Below are 20,020 nucleotides of genomic sequence, written 5' to 3' on the forward strand. Positions count from 1 at the left end.
TGGATTGCAAAGGGTAAAGCTTAGACGGTTGGCCATAAGCCCATATAATAATAAAACAAAGCAAGGGTGGTTTCAGCATTTTTCCAATTTCCCCCTTTTTTTTTTCTTCCATGTTCTTACATGAGAAGGGAGGGTTGGATTTAGAAAGAACTTTTACATGGGCATGTCAAATAACTTTTATGTTTCATGGCTAAAAACCACTTCTATTACATTTGTTTGGGATAAATTTATGTTTGACTATTGAATTTATGTTGAGAATTACCAAAGTACTTTTATTAAATTTTGATGTTTCTAAAATTTTTCATTGAAAATTAAATTTGCTTTCAAGATCATGATTAAGACAAAATATTTGTTTTTTTTTTTCCTTGTCCACTCCTCCAAAACATAATAGATCTTATTGGATTTTATGGTAAGTAAAAAATTAAATTGTTAGTCTTCCATTGAACTTTATTCAAGAAATAAAATAATATTTGGTTGAATAAAAAAAATCAAAATATTTGATTTTTGTTATTTAATTAAAAGTAATTTTTTGATATCAATTAAAGTAAACTGGTTATCAATATGTTTAAATTAATTATGTTGGTTAATATCAACATATTATTTTTAACTAAATAAAAAAAGTCAAATATTTTATTTTTTCACAAAAACATGGTCTAAAGACAATATAGAATATAGCTTTTAAAATTTTTGGTTACAAAGCATGTTTGAAAACTGTTTTATGAAAGCAAACAACAACACTAATTTAGTATTATCTAAAAATAGTTTAGTTTTTTTATTGTGTTTTCTAAAAATATTTCTTAAAAAATTAATTTTTAAAAATATAAAATATAAAATAAACAAACATACACAAGCAATTCCCAAATTAAGCCATTTGTATCCAAAGGCACGAGGAAAGTGTATTTATTTAAAAAAATATTCTCACCTTTTTTTATGGATGATAAACTGAACTCATTTTTCAAATTTATTTATTTTAAGAATATAAACAAACTTAATTGGACCTATGGACTCTTACTTAAAATGTGCCAAAATTAGTCATTTTCCCATCCTATTAAAATTTCAACATTTTCAAAATACAAATTATTCATTTCCTTAATAATAAAGATGAATATTATAACTTAGAAAATCAAGAGCCTTAAAAATAGAAAACTATTTTTAAAAATTTTCAACATTATTTGACAGTTGTTCTTTGATAACAATTTTTAGAAACAAAGTGAAAAGATAATAATTTTTAAAAAATAAGTAGGATTTGTTTTCACTGTTTTTTAAAAATAAAAGGAAAACATAACCCCGTTTGACCATGTTTTTTGAAATTTGTTTTCAAAACTGTTTTCAAGTTAAAGAATAAAAAATAATTTTTAAAAACAAGCTTCAGAAAATATGACCCTTGGCTAAACATTAATGTTTAATTTTAATTAAACATTAAAATTAGATTAATAATGAGATTAGTAGTAATGCTGCTGGCTATATGGGCTGAGACGCGTGAATCCTTATAATGTGGGTCCATAACCTAGCCCAAATGGAGCCTTACGGCCCATCTTGCCCAAACATGTAGAAAGAAACCCTAGAGGGTAGTTTTGTAATAAAGTGGATAGACAGGGTGCATTATTCATCAGAGCCTATATAACATAAAGAGTGCGGCTAGGGTTTATGCCTCCTCTCTCCGCAAGTGTTTTTGCCTGAGCCGAAGTTGCAGTGGGAGTGGTTTCTGAGCGAACACCGCCAACATGGTTAGGGTTTCTTCTTTGTTGTTTTCGACTTTCATTCTCTTTCAATCCCTCCGATTTGTTGGTAATTTTGATATGTGAATTTGTATCTGATCAAGAAAACGAAGAGGAAAAATCCCTTTGTAATGCCATAATATCGTTGGAAGACTTATACTGATGGTGCAATTTTTTTTTTCTTTTTTAAAGATTTTTGTAGCATATATTAGCGCGATCTTACGTTTTGGCGCGATCACATTTGTATATTACTGTGTTATAATCCCATTTAATTTCGTGTATTTATGAAATGATGTTTGTTTGATTAAAAATATAGGGTAATGGGTTTGAGACAGTTTTTGAGCCGAGTGCGGCATTGCAGTTAGCTAGTGAAATTTCTAGGAGCCTAATTTTAGAATTGAAATTAGGTCACCTCGTCACACTTCTTAATTGAAGTGAATGGCCGTGTAAAGTTAAAGGTTTTTTTGATTCTGATTAGGCATTGGGCTGTTAATCCGAAGTGGTTGGCATGAACCTTTTTCTTGTTTACTGGTACAAAGGTTTCTTAGCTGTGTCTGTTGAATTGCTTTTATCTTGTTTATTTTGCCAAAGAAGGTGAGGGCAAGGGAGGAAGGCTGGCTTGTATACCTTTGGTCTCTCTTTTGGCATCTTTTTTTTTTAATATATATTCTTCTTTATCTATTAAAAAAAAGGATAAAAAAATGAGGAAGGCTGGTCTACTATGAGCATAATTTTCTTTTGAGTGTAAGCCTAATGGTATGAAAATATGATTTGGAACTGTGATTTTTGTAATCTGCCTTTTTTGTTTTTCCAACATTTTTATTGCTGAACTTCTTGTCATGTGGGTGCATTACAGGCTAGAGGGTTGAAGAAACATTTGAAGAGGCTCAATGCCCCTAAGCATTGGATGCTTGACAAGCTTGGAGGTGCATTTGTAAGTCAATGAAAAATAATAAACCATGAAGCCTGATTGGTTTTCCTATGCTGTTTTCCTGTTATCTAGTTGTAGTGTTTTTATTTTTCTATTATTTTTTGGGTGCAGGCACCCAAGCCATCGTCTGGACCACATAAATCCAGGGAATGCTTGCCCTTGATCCTCATTTTGCGAAACAGGCTGAAGTATGCACTCACATACCGTGAAGTCATTGCTATCCTGATGCAACGACATGTTCTTGTTGATGGGAAGGTTAGGACAGACAAGACATACCCTTCTGGTTTCATGGGTAAGAGTGGTTCATCTTCCTAGCTGTATGATTTTAATCTATTTTTTCATCAACAAACTGTTGAAATCTGAGAAGGTGAATTAAAGTCTCTAGTTAAATGTATGGTTTTTGGTCTAGGAAGCTTGGTAATGCCAACCAATGGCTTTAGTCATGTAGCAAAGTTATCTCCAAACTAGAAACTTATTCACCAATCCCGACTTCTATAAGTATAAATCTGACTATGTCTACATGGATATGTTTGACATGGAAAATGGTTATATGTGTACTGGCAATGATGGCAGTTCTAGACAAACTTTTAAAAGTATGAAACATGCCACATAGGAATTTCCTATAGAAGGGATGTTTATATGTGTGCCTGCAGTGATAACAGATATCTGTACATCCTGCTTTGCTGATAGAATCTCTCTACTAAAAACACTTGAACTCCTCATTCTGGTTGTTGGCACTGTTTCTTCTAATTTTGTTATCTGTTTACCAGATGTTGTATCCATTCCCAAGACAAATGAGAACTTCCGTCTCCTATATGACACAAAGGGCCGATTCAGACTCCACTCAATTAGGGATGAGGAGGCAAAGGTCTGTATTTTCCTTCTATTAAATTTCAAATTGATTACTTTAACTGAATCAAATTGATTCAAAATAAGTGTGAATCATTATGCTGTCTGTCACATTGTTCCATAATATTTATTGGAAAAGCTGTGAGTATTTCTGGAAGAATATCTCTTTTGAGGCACTGTGGTTCTCTATGCATGCATTGCTGAGTCATCAGGCTGGTAAATGATTACAATCTAATACTTAGTCACTGTCTGATATCAATTATTTATGCCCATAGTGAGGCAGAAGTTGGAGGCAAAGTGTTTTGTTTGGTAGGTTTAAAACATATACCATAAGTATCACAACTCACAGAATTAATAAAATAGAAATGAAAAAAATGGGGTAAGAAAAGGTTATAAAAAATAAAGGATAAAAGAAACATTATGAATGAGACTGAGCAGTCTCATTTAACTTTCATTAAAGTATAAGCATCAAGCTTCTCTTTATGATTTGTGCTTTTGCCATTTGCTAATTGATCTGAAGTTTGACAACTAAAGCAATGAATTATTAGTTTGTGGTTTATAAGAATCCTCATCCTTAAAAATTGATTCATGTAAAGCTACTGTTGGATGGGTGAATGTTGATGAGAGGGTCTAACCTTGGGTGTGTCATGAGCCATCAAGTCACTTAAACCTCATAGCTGTGTCCCAAGGTGCTTAGTGAAATCTTCTCGGGGGAAGCTTTGAAAGTCTTTTTTACAAACTACTGCATTTAGACATTTATGTTAATGATATGACTTGTGGTTTTTTTGTCTGCAGTTTAAGCTTTGCAAGGTCAAGGGTGTCCAGTTTGGGCAGAAAGGCATACCATATCTGAACACCTATGATGGGAGGACTATCCGCTACCCAGATCCTCTCATCAAGGCCAATGACACCGTTAAACTTGACTTAGAAAGCAACAAGATTGTTGATTTCATCAAGTTTGATGTTGGGAATGTTGTCATGGTGACTGGGGGAAGGAACAGAGGCCGAGTTGGAGTCATCAAGAGCAGGGAGAAGCATAAGGGGACCTTTGAAACCATCCACGTACAGGATGCTACCGGTCATGAATTTGCAACTCGTTTGGGCAATGTCTTTACCATTGGAAAGGGGACAAAGCCCTGGGTGACCCTACCTAAAGGAAAGGGTATCAAATTGTCCATCATTGAGGAGGCCAAGAAGAGGCTTGCAGCCCAAGCATCAGCAACTGCATGATTTATGTGACAAATTTTCTGAGAATATTATAAGTCTTTTAATTTGCATTTGGGTACTATTAATTTGCTCTCATAGGATTTGTTCTAGAGATGTGCCGTTTCATTTTGAACTAATTTTTGTTGCAATTTTGGTTTAAACTGTGTTATTTTCGGGGATATGGGAGGCAAATCAGACCGTTGCTCATTTTTTTGTCAGATGCTTATTTGATTATGTTACGTTTTTCTCTTTAAGGCTATTCCGATGCTAGTAAGATAGCAATAATATGCTTCACAGTTCACATTAGGGCTGGATTTGGCCTTGACTGGAGGCTTTGGGCTTTGGTATAGGGTTTTGGCTTCGGCCCTAAATAGATGTCACCTAGGAAAGTCAATTGCGGAAGGGTAAGGGACGAGCTAATTTTTCCTGAAAAAGTAGAGTTAATTTTGAACGTAAGTTATTTCACCAGTCTTTCTTAAATCTCCATTTTGAGTACGTGAAAGAGATGATGATGGTATGATTATTTTTTTATTTAAAAGTATTTATAATTTTATAATAATTAAAATTAATTAATTTATTAAATTTTTAGTCCTAATATTTCATTTTCAACATAGCTGTATGAAAAATGGCGTGGTGGTGAGGTAAAGGCCTCGATCTGTCTCAGTGGAGGCCGTAATAATGAAGGTTCGAGTGTTGGCTATTGGATGGAGAAATATTGAAAGAGATGTGAGCAAGTAATTGGCTTCAAGATTGAAGCATGTAAGTATTATTTACTGTTGAATTAATTAGAGAGACATGTCAATAAAACACGAAACTGAGCTTCAGCTCTCAAGTCCAGGGAAAAACTTAAGCATCTAACTTGTTATTTATGGTTTCTGTTATGGTCATTTGTTCAATATAACCGTAACAGGTATATCATCACTCATCAGTGTGATTGAAGGTTGTGTCTTGTGGAAATGCTTCAAGGCATAGGCTCAAAAGCCTCTTACTCTCTTAGAACCAAGTTTGTACCTTTATATCAGTGATATGATGTGATGGGGTCATCTCTTTTTTAGTTCCAAGCTTTTCAAAGTCAGGAAGCCCCGTGTGGGCAGAAACGCGCTCAGGCAGATCTCATCATTGCAAATAATCCCATCAATCTTGACTAGAGAGCAGCCAAGATGGCTGTTTCATCATGTTCAACATGGGTAATGTTGTCATGGTGACCGTGGGGAAGGAATAGGAACCTGTGTTGGAGTCACCAAGAACAGGTAGAAGCATAAGGGGAGCTTTACAAACCAATCCACGTGTAAGATTCCTCTGGTCACGAATAAGCAACTCCTCTCAACAATGTCATTACTACTTGGCGAAGAGACAAAGCCCTGGATGTCCCTGCCTAAAGGAGCGGGGATCAAGTTGTCCATCATCAGAAGACAAAAGAAGGGGGCTTGCACCCCCAAGCATATGGAACTGCATAATTTATATGACCAATATTTTATGAGGATTTTATAAGAGTTTTGGTTTAAGTTGCAGGTTGGACTGCTAGTTTGCCCACTTCGCAGTTGTTCTAGAGATGTTCTGTTTCATTTTGAACTAATTTTGTTGTTGCAATCATTGTTTAACTGTGATGCTAGGAGATATGGAAGGGAAATCAGCCTCACACTCAGCACCAGATTCTGCTTCAATCAGTTTGAAGGTTAATCCTATGGTCATAGAATTGGGATGGACAGTGAAATTGGACCGGAGGTCAGTTTTTGAGGTATTGGGCTTCCACTTGAGCTAGGTATTGCCCATCTTCTCAGACATAGCTAGAGGAGGAAAGATACTCGTGGAAAGAGAAGGCAAGGGGTATAACCTGAAAGGGAATAATGGGAATTGGTCCTGATAGTATGTGTTGATGCTCTTGATGAAGTAGAGATCCCATGTAATGAAATCTAGTATTCAAATGTGAAATTGGCTTATACCAAGTTTCAAACCACTCATCAATTATCCCATCTTGTAGTCCTAGCAACCAGTTAGTCTCTCCTACTTTCAAATTACAACACCTATAGGTTCATCTACACATGACTACCTTGATATGAGGCATCCAGAGATTGTACAAATCTGAAATTGCTTTGACTGAATTTCCCTCTCCTTCTCCCGTCCTCCCAGTGGCAAGTAATCCTCAACATAGGCCTCGAGATGAGCCGAAAATGCAGACATGTCTATTTGTTCCTGGCATTGAGACTTGCAGACAAAGTAGAAGACTACATGGAGGACTTGGCTGAAGAGAATCAACTCGAGTAAGAGGAAGCAAAGGCCAGATGATGCTACTATATATTAATGCTATCTCATATGAGAATGAGACCAAGTTAAACATTACAAAAGATGTCGGGGTATTTCTGTGCTCAGCTGAGGCAAAACCCAAGATCCATATCAGGAATGAAACAATTTGGTGGAGCACAACAATTTCCAAACCTTGGGTGCCACTCTCAGGACTTTCATGAAGGTCACTTCTTTGGCACTGTAGATATATGCAATTGTGTAAACAACTGCTAATGTTGGGAGAAGGGAGCATATGAGGATAATGGTTTGGTGTGCAGATTTTAAGAGCCAAAGAGTGGCCCATCCGAACATGAGCATTCTGGCGAGTTTGGTGTTATCAGAGATAGACACTGGGGTTTGGTGTAAAACAACTTAGGGGTGGCAAACCTTTGCAAAGAGCAAATCAGAAAGTTGGATTTGGGTTAAGAAAAGGATAGGGAGGGGAAGAACAAGACCTAGGCTGATCTGGGGGAATATCTTCATCCAAATATGGATGATTTTGAAGGATTCCTTGCAGATGCCAAAGAAGCCTGAAAACTGTAGCTCACCCTGTTCCATGCCCATGGTTTTGTTTTCTTTTCCTCTTGAGATAGGACGTGAAGCTATTAAATCTAGCCAGAGGAATGAATAGTTGCTGATGATGTATATTGCACAGAAAGGACTAAGGAGTGGGTGGAGCTTGAATTGTGAAATTACACTATGGATTTCAACCAGATCCTTGAATTAGATGGAACAAATAAAGAGAATAAATACCAGATTCTGCAGAAGTAATTAATACTTGATTAGAAAATTTCCCAACCAGAAGAACCATTAATGTACATATAAAGTTTAAATTTCCAGAGAAAGTAATCCTTCTTTCCATCAAATTAGTTTCTTTTCTTCCTTTTCCTCTTAATTATTGCAAGGAAAATGCTGTTCTTCCCAAATGAAGCAGGCTGTGTGGTTGAGGAGGCTAGTCATGAAGCATAAGCAAAAAGTGGCCTGTGTTCATATACGAGTCATCATGCACAGATAGCCCTCGCTTTCAGTTTTAAGCAGCTTTTGTCTTAATTAGTGATGAAACCAACTCAGATTGCGTAACACAACCATTAATCCCAGAAAAAAACAGACCTAAAGCAGCCTTCACGCGCCATTCATGCCTACTGAGTCATGACTACTAAGATTGGTCCTATTCAGTTATTAAAAGTGCAGTTAGGAACTTTGGTAGCTAAGGCTTCCGATGTGCATGGCATTTATTATTATTAAAAACCACCGTCTCTGATTATTATGAATGGAAAATGGTCATTAAAAAGAATATGCATATGTCAGGAGCTTCATTCCTGCCCCATTGCTTTATCTCTTGCTGGACCACCTGGATTGGAAAAAGAGCAAGCTCTTTGTTAGTTTGGCTTGAAATTAGCTCTTGCGCTGGCATGAAAACCATTGGCTTAAGTTTTAATTTAAACCCGAATGCCCAAAAGACCAAGATTAAACACTACCAGGCTTGGTAGTTTGTGACTAGTTGAGGCAGTTGTAACATATAAAATAATCCCCCAGTAAGAACTGATTTTTGAAGTCCTCTGCCTGTATTGGATTTTAGAAAGGACCTTCTCTAATGCAGGACACAGAAAAGAACAAGTTTGGGTGGAAGAATGAGAGTGGGTGAATGTCATGGAAGGAGGTTGGGCAGTGTATTACCTGAAGTGGTTGCAGGGCATGTGCTGAAAGTTCCTACTACTAGTAGTACCCCAGAGATTAAGCAAGCTTGGAATGTGACTCAAACAGAAATCTGATATTTCTTAGAATGATTGAGATCTTTCTTTGATGATATTTACATAAATTAATGATCTAAGTGGCATATTCTCCTCGGTAGAGTTTGTCACTTAATGCTAGTAATTTGAAATTAATTATTTTAACTAATCTTCTTACGTCAACTTATGGACAATGAGTGAGATGTACACAAACACAAAGGCACTGAAAGAAAAACCAACCAACCGTTTGACTTGAGGCCCCATTACCACCTTCCTTGAATACAATAAAATTGAGAATCTTTGGTAAGAAGAATAAGTGAGAATAGCTAAGTCCAAAGCAACTCGCCTACTCGATGTCCATTTCTTCCTATATTGCTCTTCCCTCTTCTTCACTATGCCATCGCAAAAATTCAATCAATATTATAGTTGCAAGTCAGCTCTCTATGATATGTACCCCACCATTTCCAAATGACAATATTGTCCTTGGATGACCATGCTCCACTAACATAGTCTGCCCAAGCTTGAACCTCTTACTTCCAATTGGAAACCACCTAACTTTGATGAAAGTAAAACAATATGTAGCTGCTTCATTAAGATTCATTCATTGGATAGTTGGGGTCCCCTTGGAAGTTGGAACCTTCAGTTAGTTTTCTTTATTGATCTCTTGTTATGGAAGGGCATTAGAGACATTGCATTAAGTTCGAAGGGTAAGTTCTGTAAATGCATATTTTGTGTGCCCTTCTGCTTTCAGGCCCCATGGATGTTGCTTTCTTCTGCGTCGGATGCTTTTGTTGTTTTGTGTTCCCTCATTAGTTTATTAGTGGAGCAAACTTGGGACACAAGTGAAAATGAAAAATATAAAAGGGAGAGGAAAAGGAGAAGCTATGTGAAGATGGGGAGGTGGAGGGGGTACTGGATGTGCTTCAAGAGCTCGTTTATCATCCCAACAAAGGGTGTACTTCTCAAGGCTAACTCTCGTCTCAGACACAAAGCCAAAGGTATGATTGAAGTTCGTAGAAATTAGTAATTCAAAACGATTCAGTTAACATATGGGCTCACTTATGGAAGTGTTAATATAAATTGATGGACAGTCTAAATGCTAGAAATTAACATTTTTTTTTCTCTTTTATCTATTTTTCCTCTGTTCTTTGTTATTTGTTTCCCATACCATGTATGAAGAATGGAATTATTTCTAGTTCCATATGGTTTTCAAATACCTTACTATCCACCTCACACACATGGTGGTAATGGCAGGGAATGGATATGGTCTGGTTGGTCTTTACAAGGACATAGAGTCCAATGGAGGATATGCAGATATTCAAGTGATGTGGGAGATGATTCATTCTTCTCATCCTCCTAATGTTCACACCATCAAAAGGAGCAAGAGGGCTTCTCGGAGATTCTGTTTTATGCCAAGTTGAATTTTCACATTTTCTCAAAGGATTGGTCTTAGATGCCTTTTATACACTTCTTTCAGTGTCCCCTTTTGCATTTAAATAAAAGAGCTAGTTCTGTTTCTGCAGATAGAAAATGCCAGAGCAAGCACCACCTCCTTTGTCATGCATATACCAGCAGCTGAGCATATAGATTATAGTTTGCTCTGAAAAGTCTCTACTTCGAAACACTTCTGTATATAGTTAATGACTTCTCTGTTGATTCGTAGGATTTAGCAAGCCATGGGTCTTGGGAGATCTCCCAAATAAAAAATCAACTATGTAAGATAATTCAGAACTATTATCTTCTAATCAAATTTGGCATTTATAAAAATAGTTGATACAATTCATGGGCAAATAGGAGTAGGAGTATGGAGCATCATTCTAAGATGCTTAAACTCTTTTATTGTTCCCATAAACTATCAGAAGCGAAAAGCCCGTCGAGCTTGCAACTGAAACTTTGATTGAATATTTTCTCTACTAGGTGAAAGCAATGCAACTAACAGCTTTATTTTATACTAATATTTTTCATCTATTAATGACAACAATCATTCTATTCTCTCTGAATTCAAGAACATTCTCTCCTTTGTCAAAAGAGCAATGCATATTTCTGCAGATGACAATACTGTAAATAACTCCATATGTGAAGTGCCACACTGCTGAAAGCCACTCCTGAAATCTAAGACTGACCAAGAAAGAGAACTGACACTATGAGGCTTCATCATGCTGCACCACCCTCTTCGAGGAGCATTTGATCGAAGTGCCACACTCCTGCAAGCCAACCAATTAAAAAAAAAAGATCTAAATGCCAACAAATGGAAGCGGATGGATTCATTGGTTACAAGCTTATATGAAAAGAAGACAGTGGCACTTGCTCAAAGAAAAGAGAAATGACAAAGAGTGAATTTAAAATTTGATTCGTACCATGTCCCTTTCCAACCCTTCTCAGTTGGGCAACATATTCTGAGATCTTCTTGATGGCTTCAACCTACAAAAGGAAAAAATCTAGTCACATTTTGAAGCCAAAGAACACTTTGTTTTTTCTTCCTTTATTCATGACAGACATTATGTGTTGACAATCTTCTCCAAATTGTTGTATGGTTGAATACATGAAAAGAACTATCATGTGACAATCTGTCAAAATGTGTTCTCTTGCAAATACATTTTTGGCTGGACACATGGAAAAATGAATTTTCTTCTATTTGGCATGTTTTCTGTCATCCTTAGGCTATGGGGAAGTAAACCCTTTTTTTACCATAACTTGTATTAAGAGAAAAAAAAAAACACCAAGAAGCATGCTTTTCACCATTTTTCATATAATACAAAAATGACTCTTTTTAAGTTCTGATGGCAAGAACATTAAACTCTTAGGTTTACCTGCTCTGTCAAAAACTCGCTCTCAATAAAATCTGTCAACTGGGGATCATTGTTTCGATCTGCCACCTGATATTCATCAAGAACAGAGCATATCTTAAAAGAGATCCATTTGTCCAAGTCACAATTATAGATTGCAGATTCAAGAACCATGAGCTATAACAACCAGGTGATTGATTTAGACACCACCCATGCTACCCCATTTTAAGCAACAGATTCAAAACTAGTGGACCAGAAACCGAATAAAGAAGTCTTACACTGTGCAGGAGCAGGAGTTTCTCATTTGTTAACTTCTCCATTGACAATGCTAGCTCCATAGCTGAATCAATAATCATAGATAATTGAATGAGTTCCCAAAAAAAACAAAAAAAAATTTAAAATGTTCAAGACACAAGCAAGTAGAACAAATACAACAAGCTTGTGAATATGCCAGGTGAAAGTCAAATAAACTATGGAAGAAGGGTGGGCAGTCCTATTAAGGTGGTGTTTTTTCTGTAAAGAAACACAATTTCCGGAGTAGTAAAATATGAACAAACGACACCCAAAGAAAGAACAAGAAAAAGGAAATAAAAGATTTTGCATTACTCAAATCAAACATCTTTCATTCTGGAGGTTACAGAGTACGAAACAATGTCCTCAAGGAATGCATACTTAAATTCAACTTATTCCAAATTGCACGGTATGAGGGAGACCCAAACAGGAATTAAGGGGCACGTGAACAGTTTGATGGAGGGCATTTTGTGTGTTTGTGGATTCCGGAGCATAAAGAAATGACACCTTAAATTTATACTTTTGAAGAACTAAAACCTAGACAAATGCATGCCATATAAAATAATGCAGGTGTGTGCGAACACGCACACATGTCAACTCATAAGCATGGAGAAGAACCGAAAAGAAACTTACAGTACAATGCATCTCCCTTCTCAGCATGATCAAACTCTGAAGGGGTCATCAGGATAGGATGTAGCTTTACTTTTCCTCCTCTTTTGTTCTAGTAATTATCAGAAAGCATAGTATTAGATATGCAAAACCAAGAAAGAATAAGTAAATTAAGAAGGGAACAAATCACTTCTAGAAAACCTGGTATTCCATCAGCTTCTCAGCATGCTGTCTTTCTTCTTCACTCGACTCCTTGAAGAATCTGAAGCAACAGGATGATACATCAACTCTAATAATTAGAACAATCAAGCAGTATGAGAGAATTTATGGTTATTGTGGTTACTTGGCAAGGCCCGTGAGAGCAATGTTGTCCCTGTCGAAGTATGCAAACATTGAATGATACACATAAGACACATTGTATTTCACACTGTTATATCAAACAAAGCAAGAAAAAGGTCAGTAAGAAGAAAATTTTAACTGAAACGGGAACTAGTGATAACGATGATAATGATGCATGAAAAATCCTGGACCTAACAAAGTGAATGAAAAGTAAAGTGAATTTTACAGAGTAGAATGGTATCCCCCTCTCAGGTCAGCCCTGCTCTTTAAAACAAACACATGCCCACAGCTTGAGATTCGCAGCTATAACTCCTAAAGTCCCATTGTCTTTTCCTGGGAATCCACTTAAGCAACTCAAACAGAATTGCTCTGTCCGGACTGAGGAGACTACTTTACAAGGCTATATCAGAAAGCATTTTGTATGGTCTCAATGTAGTATGTCTTACAAAGATAGCAGAATACTGATAAGAGCAGAATATGAAAAAATCTTCATCTTGGCTTTAATTTCTACCAAACCTCCCCATGATGGTCCCATTGTCTTCTCCACCACAATCCCCTAAGCATCCAAAGCAACTAAACTACATGTTGATCACTAATGAGAAAAAATAGAAAAAATTTTAAGCTCTCCCAGGAAGTTGAATTCCATTTATTTTATTTTTAGCACCTTCTATAGACCATGATGACTTCAAGAGTCTATGAATCATGTCCTGCCATAAACCAATTTTCATCTTCCTATAGAATTATCCACCCTAAACTTAATTTATCTAGCATCATAAACCAAACCACTAACTCGAGTTGAACTTGGCTTGGGCTCAAGAGCATGAAGAGCTAGACAATGGCTCATTACGCATGGTTGAATGATCATTTCTCATGCTTGACCAAACTTAACTAGATCATGTAAATTTGTAACTATGGTTATAGTAAAACTAAACATTAAGTTAAGATCACATATATGGTAGTCAACAAAAAGGTAGAGCCAACCAAAGCTTGGATTAGGTACAGTAATTTATTGTGAGCCTCATTTAGATCAAGATCAGCCAGCACCTAGTTAAGCTTGCTCAGGTTGTAGATAAAATTCAACGCGAAGTTAAAGCAGATGCATAAAATGAACAACAAGGAGGGACAGAAGGCAGGAAGCTTAACATGATCTTCCTAAAATTGGGCTGTTTCTTAAGAAGGGATGTGTTGCAAACTCTCTCTTTGTTAAGAATCAAAAGTACCAGACATTGATGAATGTGAAAACCAAGTCAGGAACAATAAACAAGTAGAACCCAATTCTCAAAACAGGGACTAGAAGACAGGGTTCTCTGGGAAAACATATTAAGTTTAAGGTTTGGAGTTGGTGGGCGATAATGGCAGAAGAAAAAAAAAAAGAGAACACAAAGTCAATGCAACTTGAAGCTTTAAGCAAAGAAACAAAGAGGGGGAAAGCAAAAAATTGGAAAGGAATTTCGAATAGTTTTGTTTATTTATTTTAGAAATACTAAGAAAAAATAATTATAATAAAAACTATTTAAAGTCTTCATATTTTTAATTTATAATAATATTTGAGAAATAAAATAAAATAAAATATTAAATTTAAGCTTAATATTTATTTTTTTCCCAGCTTCTTACAAAATTTTCATAATTTAAAATGAAAAGGTATACTAATTTTTCTCTATTTTATCATCATGCCTAAAACTTTCCATGATTTAGATAAAAATAAAAGGGTATAAAAGTGAAAATAAAAAGTAAAGGAAAGTAAGATTTTTACTAATAATTGTTTTTGAAAACAATCATTAAATAGTAAAATTCTTTAAAATAATATTTTATTTTTAAAAACAGAAACTGTTTTTAAATCATTCGGAAAAACTGATCTTGAATTTTAATATCTTTAAATTTTCTTTTAGGTCGGCTAAAAATTATTGAAAAAAATAAAAATAAATAAAACCCACTTGATTTGTTCATTAATGGCTGCTTCACACTCCTCGGAATAGCCTTGGCGAGCAAGCGAATGTTGAGGAGAAATCGGAACAAGAAAATCCTCCTTCTTCAACTCTTCAAACGGCTGAAATACCACTCTACTAGTCGACAACTCATTACTTCTCTCTCCTGATCCCCTCACCACCAATCCATTATTCCCTCTTCTCCTCAGCCACCGAGAAGTACAAGAGGAAGAAGAGCCGAAGCTACCAAAAAGAGGACTTCCAAGACCCTCCCCTGACGACCCTAAGAGAGAAACAACTGAAACACCTCCCACAAGCATGGCTAATTCTATCACAGAAATGAAGACAAGATGAGAAAGATGCAGATGAGAGGTGAAGTGATGAAGAGGCTGATGATATAATATAAGCTCCCTTTGAGAGAGTTCCATTCTGATGGGGCTCATTTTGGAGCGTAGGATGAGAACAGAGGTGGAGGGAGGAGGTTGCACCACGTGTAGAGGGCGTGTGGCGAGCTCGTGGTTTATCCAAGATGCCATGGAATCTGACCAAATATCTGCTTCACGTAGCGATCCAAATACGGTTTTACTCCACATCTAGAGTTTTGGGTCAAAATGACCCATTTTTGAAACTTAATGTTGAAAATGGGCACATTTTCAAACTATTGTTCAAAATGGTCTCTTTGATGCCACGTAGATGCCATATCATAAAAAAAATATTTTTTTTCATCATTATGGTGTTGAGAAACGCGACTTCATTTTTGTACTAAAACCACAGTTGGGAAACGCGGCTTCATTTTTGTACTAAAGCCGTAGTTGCCAACTGTGGCTTTAGTTAATTTTTATTTAAATTTAAAATTTAATTAAAAAATTATTAAATTACAATTTAGGAATGAAATTTAAAAATATACTTAAATAATAAATTATTTATATTTAAATTTAAAATTCTAGTATTACTTCAACAAACATAAATTGATAAATAGAAGATATTATAAATGAATGTTTTATTTATTAATAAATTAATAATCTTAAAATAATAAATTTATATAACATATAAATAATATATAAAATTGTATAATTTATTAATTTAAGATATTTAATTTGTTAATTTTTAAGATATTAATTTATTTATATTATGATAAATTTATCTTTATCGAAATAATAGTATAGTAGTTAATAACTGAGATTTCAATTATAATATTTTTTTTTACTTTCAAATTTAATTAAAACTATTAAATTACAATTTATGATTGAAAATTTTAAAATATACTTAAATAAAAAATTATTTATATTTAAACTTAAAAATCTAGTATTATTTCAACAAACATAAATTGATAAATAAAAGATATTATAAATGAATATTTGATTTATTAATAAATTAATAATCTTAAAATAATAAACTTATATAACATATAAATAATATATAAAATTGTATAATTTATTAATTTAAGATATTTAATTTTTTAATTTTTAAGATATTAATTTATTTATATTATGATAAATTTATCTTTATCGAAATAATAGTATAGTAGTTAATAACTGAGATTTCAATTATAATATTTTTTTTTACTTTCCAATTTAATTAAAAACTATTAAATCACAATTTATGATTGAAATTTTAAAAATATACTTAAATAAAAAATTATTTATATTTAAACTTAAAAATCTAGTATTACTTCAACAAACATAAATTAATAAATAGGAGATATTATAAATGAATGTTTTATTTATTAATAAATTAATAATATTAAAATAATAAATTTATATAACATATAAATAATATATAAAATTGTATAATTTATTAATTTGAGATATTTAATTTGTTAATTTTTAAGATATTAATTTATTTGTATTATGACAAATTTATGTTTAACAAAATAATAACATACTCTTAAGCCGTAGTTGTCATATATAGATTTTTTTACAAAATTAGTTAATGAAATTAATTATAAAAAGTCTACTACAAAATGTAATTTTTAATAGTTTAATTAAAGTTACAAAAAATATCCACTAAACATTAATATAGTGGAAAATAAAAAACATATATAATCTCACATGCCTCCACAAGGAGAGAATTTATGTGTAACTGGTACTCTCTTCCTTTTTGGACAAGAACCTATATATAATCACACATGACAAAATTTATTTCTCATATGGATACAATTGGCCGGATAAATGCCAAGGCTAGAAATTGGTTGGAGCAAATTCCTCTTGAAAAATGGGCACTCTCATATGATGGTGGGCGGAGATATAGGATTATGACAACTAATATGTCTGAAGTTTTTAATGGTGTCCTTAAGGGTGCTCGTAACTTACTAATAACAGCTTTACTCCAGTTAACTTTCTATCGGGTTAACAGTTACTTCACAATCAGGCGGGAGCATGGTGCCAGTCGACTCGCTTCAGGTGAAGAATTTACTCCACATATTGACGCCAAGATAAAGGCTAAAGTTGTTAAGGCGGGTGCACATAAGGTTCTTTTGTATGATCATGTGGCGGGACGTTTTCATGTTAAAACTAGACACTCTATTGGAAGCAATAATAGGGAACCTCGCACATATCATGTTACCCTTCAAACGGGGTCTTGCACATGTAACAAAACACTTTTGTTAGGATTCCCATGTTTGCACATTCTTGCTGCTTGTCATTGTCGAGCAATTGATTTTCGACAATTTGTACAAGGTTATTACACCACACGTGCTTACCTATCAACATGGCTCCCTTGTTTTATCCCATATTTGATGAGTTGGGGTGGCCTCAATATAATGGACCGATAATTGTGCCTTCAGACTCAATGAAATGGCTAACTTTTGGTAGACCAAAATCAAGTCGTTTGCATAATGAGATGGATGCAAGGGAAACTAGGACTCCACAAACATGTGGACTTTGCAAGCAATCGGGTCACAATCGGCGTTCTTGTCCAAAAAGGAAGAGAGTACCAGTTACACATAGGTTCTCTCCTTGTGGAGGCATGTGAGATTATATATGTTTTTTATTTTCCACTATATTAATGTTTAGTGGATATTTTTTGTGACTTTAATTAAACTATTAAAAATTACATTTTGTAGTAGACTTTTTATAATTAATTTCATTAACTAATTTTGTAAAAAAAATCTATATATGACAACTACGACTTAAGAGTATGTTATTATTTTGTTAAACATAAATTTTTCATAATACAAATAAATTAATATCTTAAAAATTAACAAATTAAATATCTCAAATTAATAAATTATACAATTTTATATATTATTTATATGTTATATAAATTTATTATTTTAAGATTATTAATTTATTAATAAATAAAAAATTCATTTATAATATCTTCTATTTATTAATTTATGTTTGTTGAAGTAATACTAGATTTTTAAGTTTAAATATAAATAAGTATATTTTTTAAATTTCAATCATAAATTGTGATTTAATAGTTTTTAATTAAATTGGAAAGTAAAAAAAAGATATTATAATTGAAATCTCAGTTATTAACTACTATACTATTATTTCGATAAAGATAAATTTATCATAATATAAATAAATTAATATCTTAAAAATTAAAAAATTAAATATTTTAAATTAATAAATTATACAATTTTATATATTATTTATATGTTATATAAATTTATTATTTTAAGATTATTAATTTATTAATAAATAAAACATTCATTTATAATATCTTATATTTATCAATTTATGTTTGTTGAAGTAATACTAGAATTTTAAATTTAAATATAAATAATTTATTATTTAAGTATATTTTTAAATTTCATTCATAAATTGTAATTTAATAATTTTTTAATTAAATTTTAAATTTAAATAAAAATTAACTAAAGCTGTAGTTGCCAACCGCGACTTCCTTAAAAAATGAAGCCGCGTTTGGCAATTGCGGTTTTAGTACAAAAATGAAGCCGCGTTTGCCAACTGCGGCTTTAGTGCAAAAATGAAGTCGCATTTGCCAACTGCGGTTTTAGTGCAAAAATGAAGCCGCGTTTCCCAACTGCGGCTTTAGTGCAAAAATGAAGTCGCGTTTCCCAATTGTGGCTTTCACTATAATGACGAATTTTTTTTTTTTTTTTTTAATGATGTGGCGCCTACGTGGCATCAAAGAGGCCATTTTGAACAATAGTTTGAAAATGTGCCCATTTTCAACATTAAGTTTCAAAAATGGGCCATTTTGACCCAAAACTCCCACATCTAAATACCTTGTGCTTCTGGAAGTTGTGACTTCCAAGCTTTCGTGTGTGACCAAATTGTTGAGGAGCCTGTCCTCCACACGAGGCTTTTCCTTATCCTCCATCCTACTCTTTTTTCTCAAGTCCTACATATCTATCTATATATATATATTTCCTATTTTTAATAATATTTTTAACTAATACTATATTTTTATAATAATGAAATTATTTAAAATAGAGATAATTGTACTTTTGACCCAATTGGGTCTAAAACACAATTATCCCTTTAAAATATATGTATTATAAAATTAATTAATTTTATATTTTAAATTCAGTATATAAAAACAATTATTAATTAATATGGATATATTTTTATAAATAATAATATTACCGATAACTATTATTTTATATATTATTTCTAAATAATAACATTTTTAAAAATATAAATTATTTTGTTAGTATATATATATATATACACACACGTTAATATTAAAATAATACTATTTTTTATTCACTTAGCTATTGATTAAAAATATTTTGGTATTTATCTTGAATTTTAATGTTAATTTTACTATTAAATATAAATATAAATATTTTTTTAAAGTTTATTTAATGCCTTTCTTCCTTATTTCACTTTGACTTTATTTCTTAATATCCTTTTAAAAATATTTTGATAAATGAATGTTTAATTTTTTTTATAGGTGAAATTAAATTATATCATATTTAACTTGTTAAAAAAACATTTAAAAACTTAAAAAAAATTAAAACTATTGTGGATTTTATTTTATTCAAGTTTTTTTTAATAAAACTATTATCGGTTCTATTTTATTTGAGTGTATTAAATTAATTTTTTTAAATGAATAATTTTCATTTTTCTTTAAGTTAAATTAGTTTTGTAAGATAAACTTTAAAATTTAAATAATTTAAAATTTAAGCGTTTTATGTAAGCTGAAAACACATTCACACGTTCTCATTTCATGATGTGGTCTAGCACTTTGACCACGTCCTCCACCATCTCACTTCCGCTGCGGTTAAGGAGCACATTCCAGCAATTGCTCAACGTGGTGGCAAGAGCAACGTGGTTTGATGGAAGCCACTGTTATAAAGTTTTTAGTAAATGGTCCCGAACTCGCTCTGTTTTTATCTTTAGAAACACCATCTAAAAAAGGGAGATCAGAGTTTGGAAAT

The 20,020-nt window shown here is 33.0% G+C and overlaps 2 protein-coding genes and 1 long non-coding RNA gene across 3 annotated transcripts; 2 read left to right on the top strand and 1 right to left on the bottom strand.

The window, feature by feature from the left end:
• The first annotated feature begins 1,581 nt into the window (after positions 1–1,581).
• LOC100262686 (small ribosomal subunit protein eS4x) lies at positions 1,582–4,922 on the top strand. The gene is made up of 5 exons (XM_002268156.5): positions 1,582–1,727; positions 2,575–2,652; positions 2,761–2,941; positions 3,420–3,517; positions 4,294–4,922. The coding sequence occupies exons 1-5, from the start codon at positions 1,725–1,727 to the stop codon at positions 4,726–4,728; spliced, it is 795 nt and encodes a 264-aa protein (XP_002268192.1). The 5' UTR covers positions 1,582–1,724; the 3' UTR covers positions 4,729–4,922.
• A 3,932-nt stretch (positions 4,923–8,854) lies between these two features.
• Positions 8,855–10,922, top strand: LOC104880016 (uncharacterized). Its single transcript, XR_002030558.2, has 2 exons — positions 8,855–9,715; positions 9,972–10,922. It is a non-coding gene; the product is annotated as an uncharacterized LOC104880016 (long non-coding RNA).
• Positions 10,452–15,275, bottom strand: LOC100267837 (ferritin-4, chloroplastic). The gene is made up of 8 exons (XM_059738935.1): positions 14,677–15,275; positions 12,747–12,830; positions 12,605–12,665; positions 12,428–12,515; positions 11,782–11,843; positions 11,528–11,593; positions 11,075–11,138; positions 10,452–10,921 (listed from the first exon to the last, which is right to left on the bottom strand). The coding sequence occupies exons 1-8, from the start codon at positions 15,258–15,260 to the stop codon at positions 10,872–10,874; spliced, it is 1,059 nt and encodes a 352-aa protein (XP_059594918.1). The 5' UTR covers positions 15,261–15,275; the 3' UTR covers positions 10,452–10,871.
• Positions 15,276–20,020: the final 4,745 nt, after the last annotated feature.

Source organism: Vitis vinifera, chromosome 8 (assembly GCF_030704535.1).
Source record: "Vitis vinifera cultivar Pinot Noir 40024 chromosome 8, ASM3070453v1".
NCBI lineage: Eukaryota > Viridiplantae > Streptophyta > Magnoliopsida > Vitales > Vitaceae > Vitis > Vitis vinifera.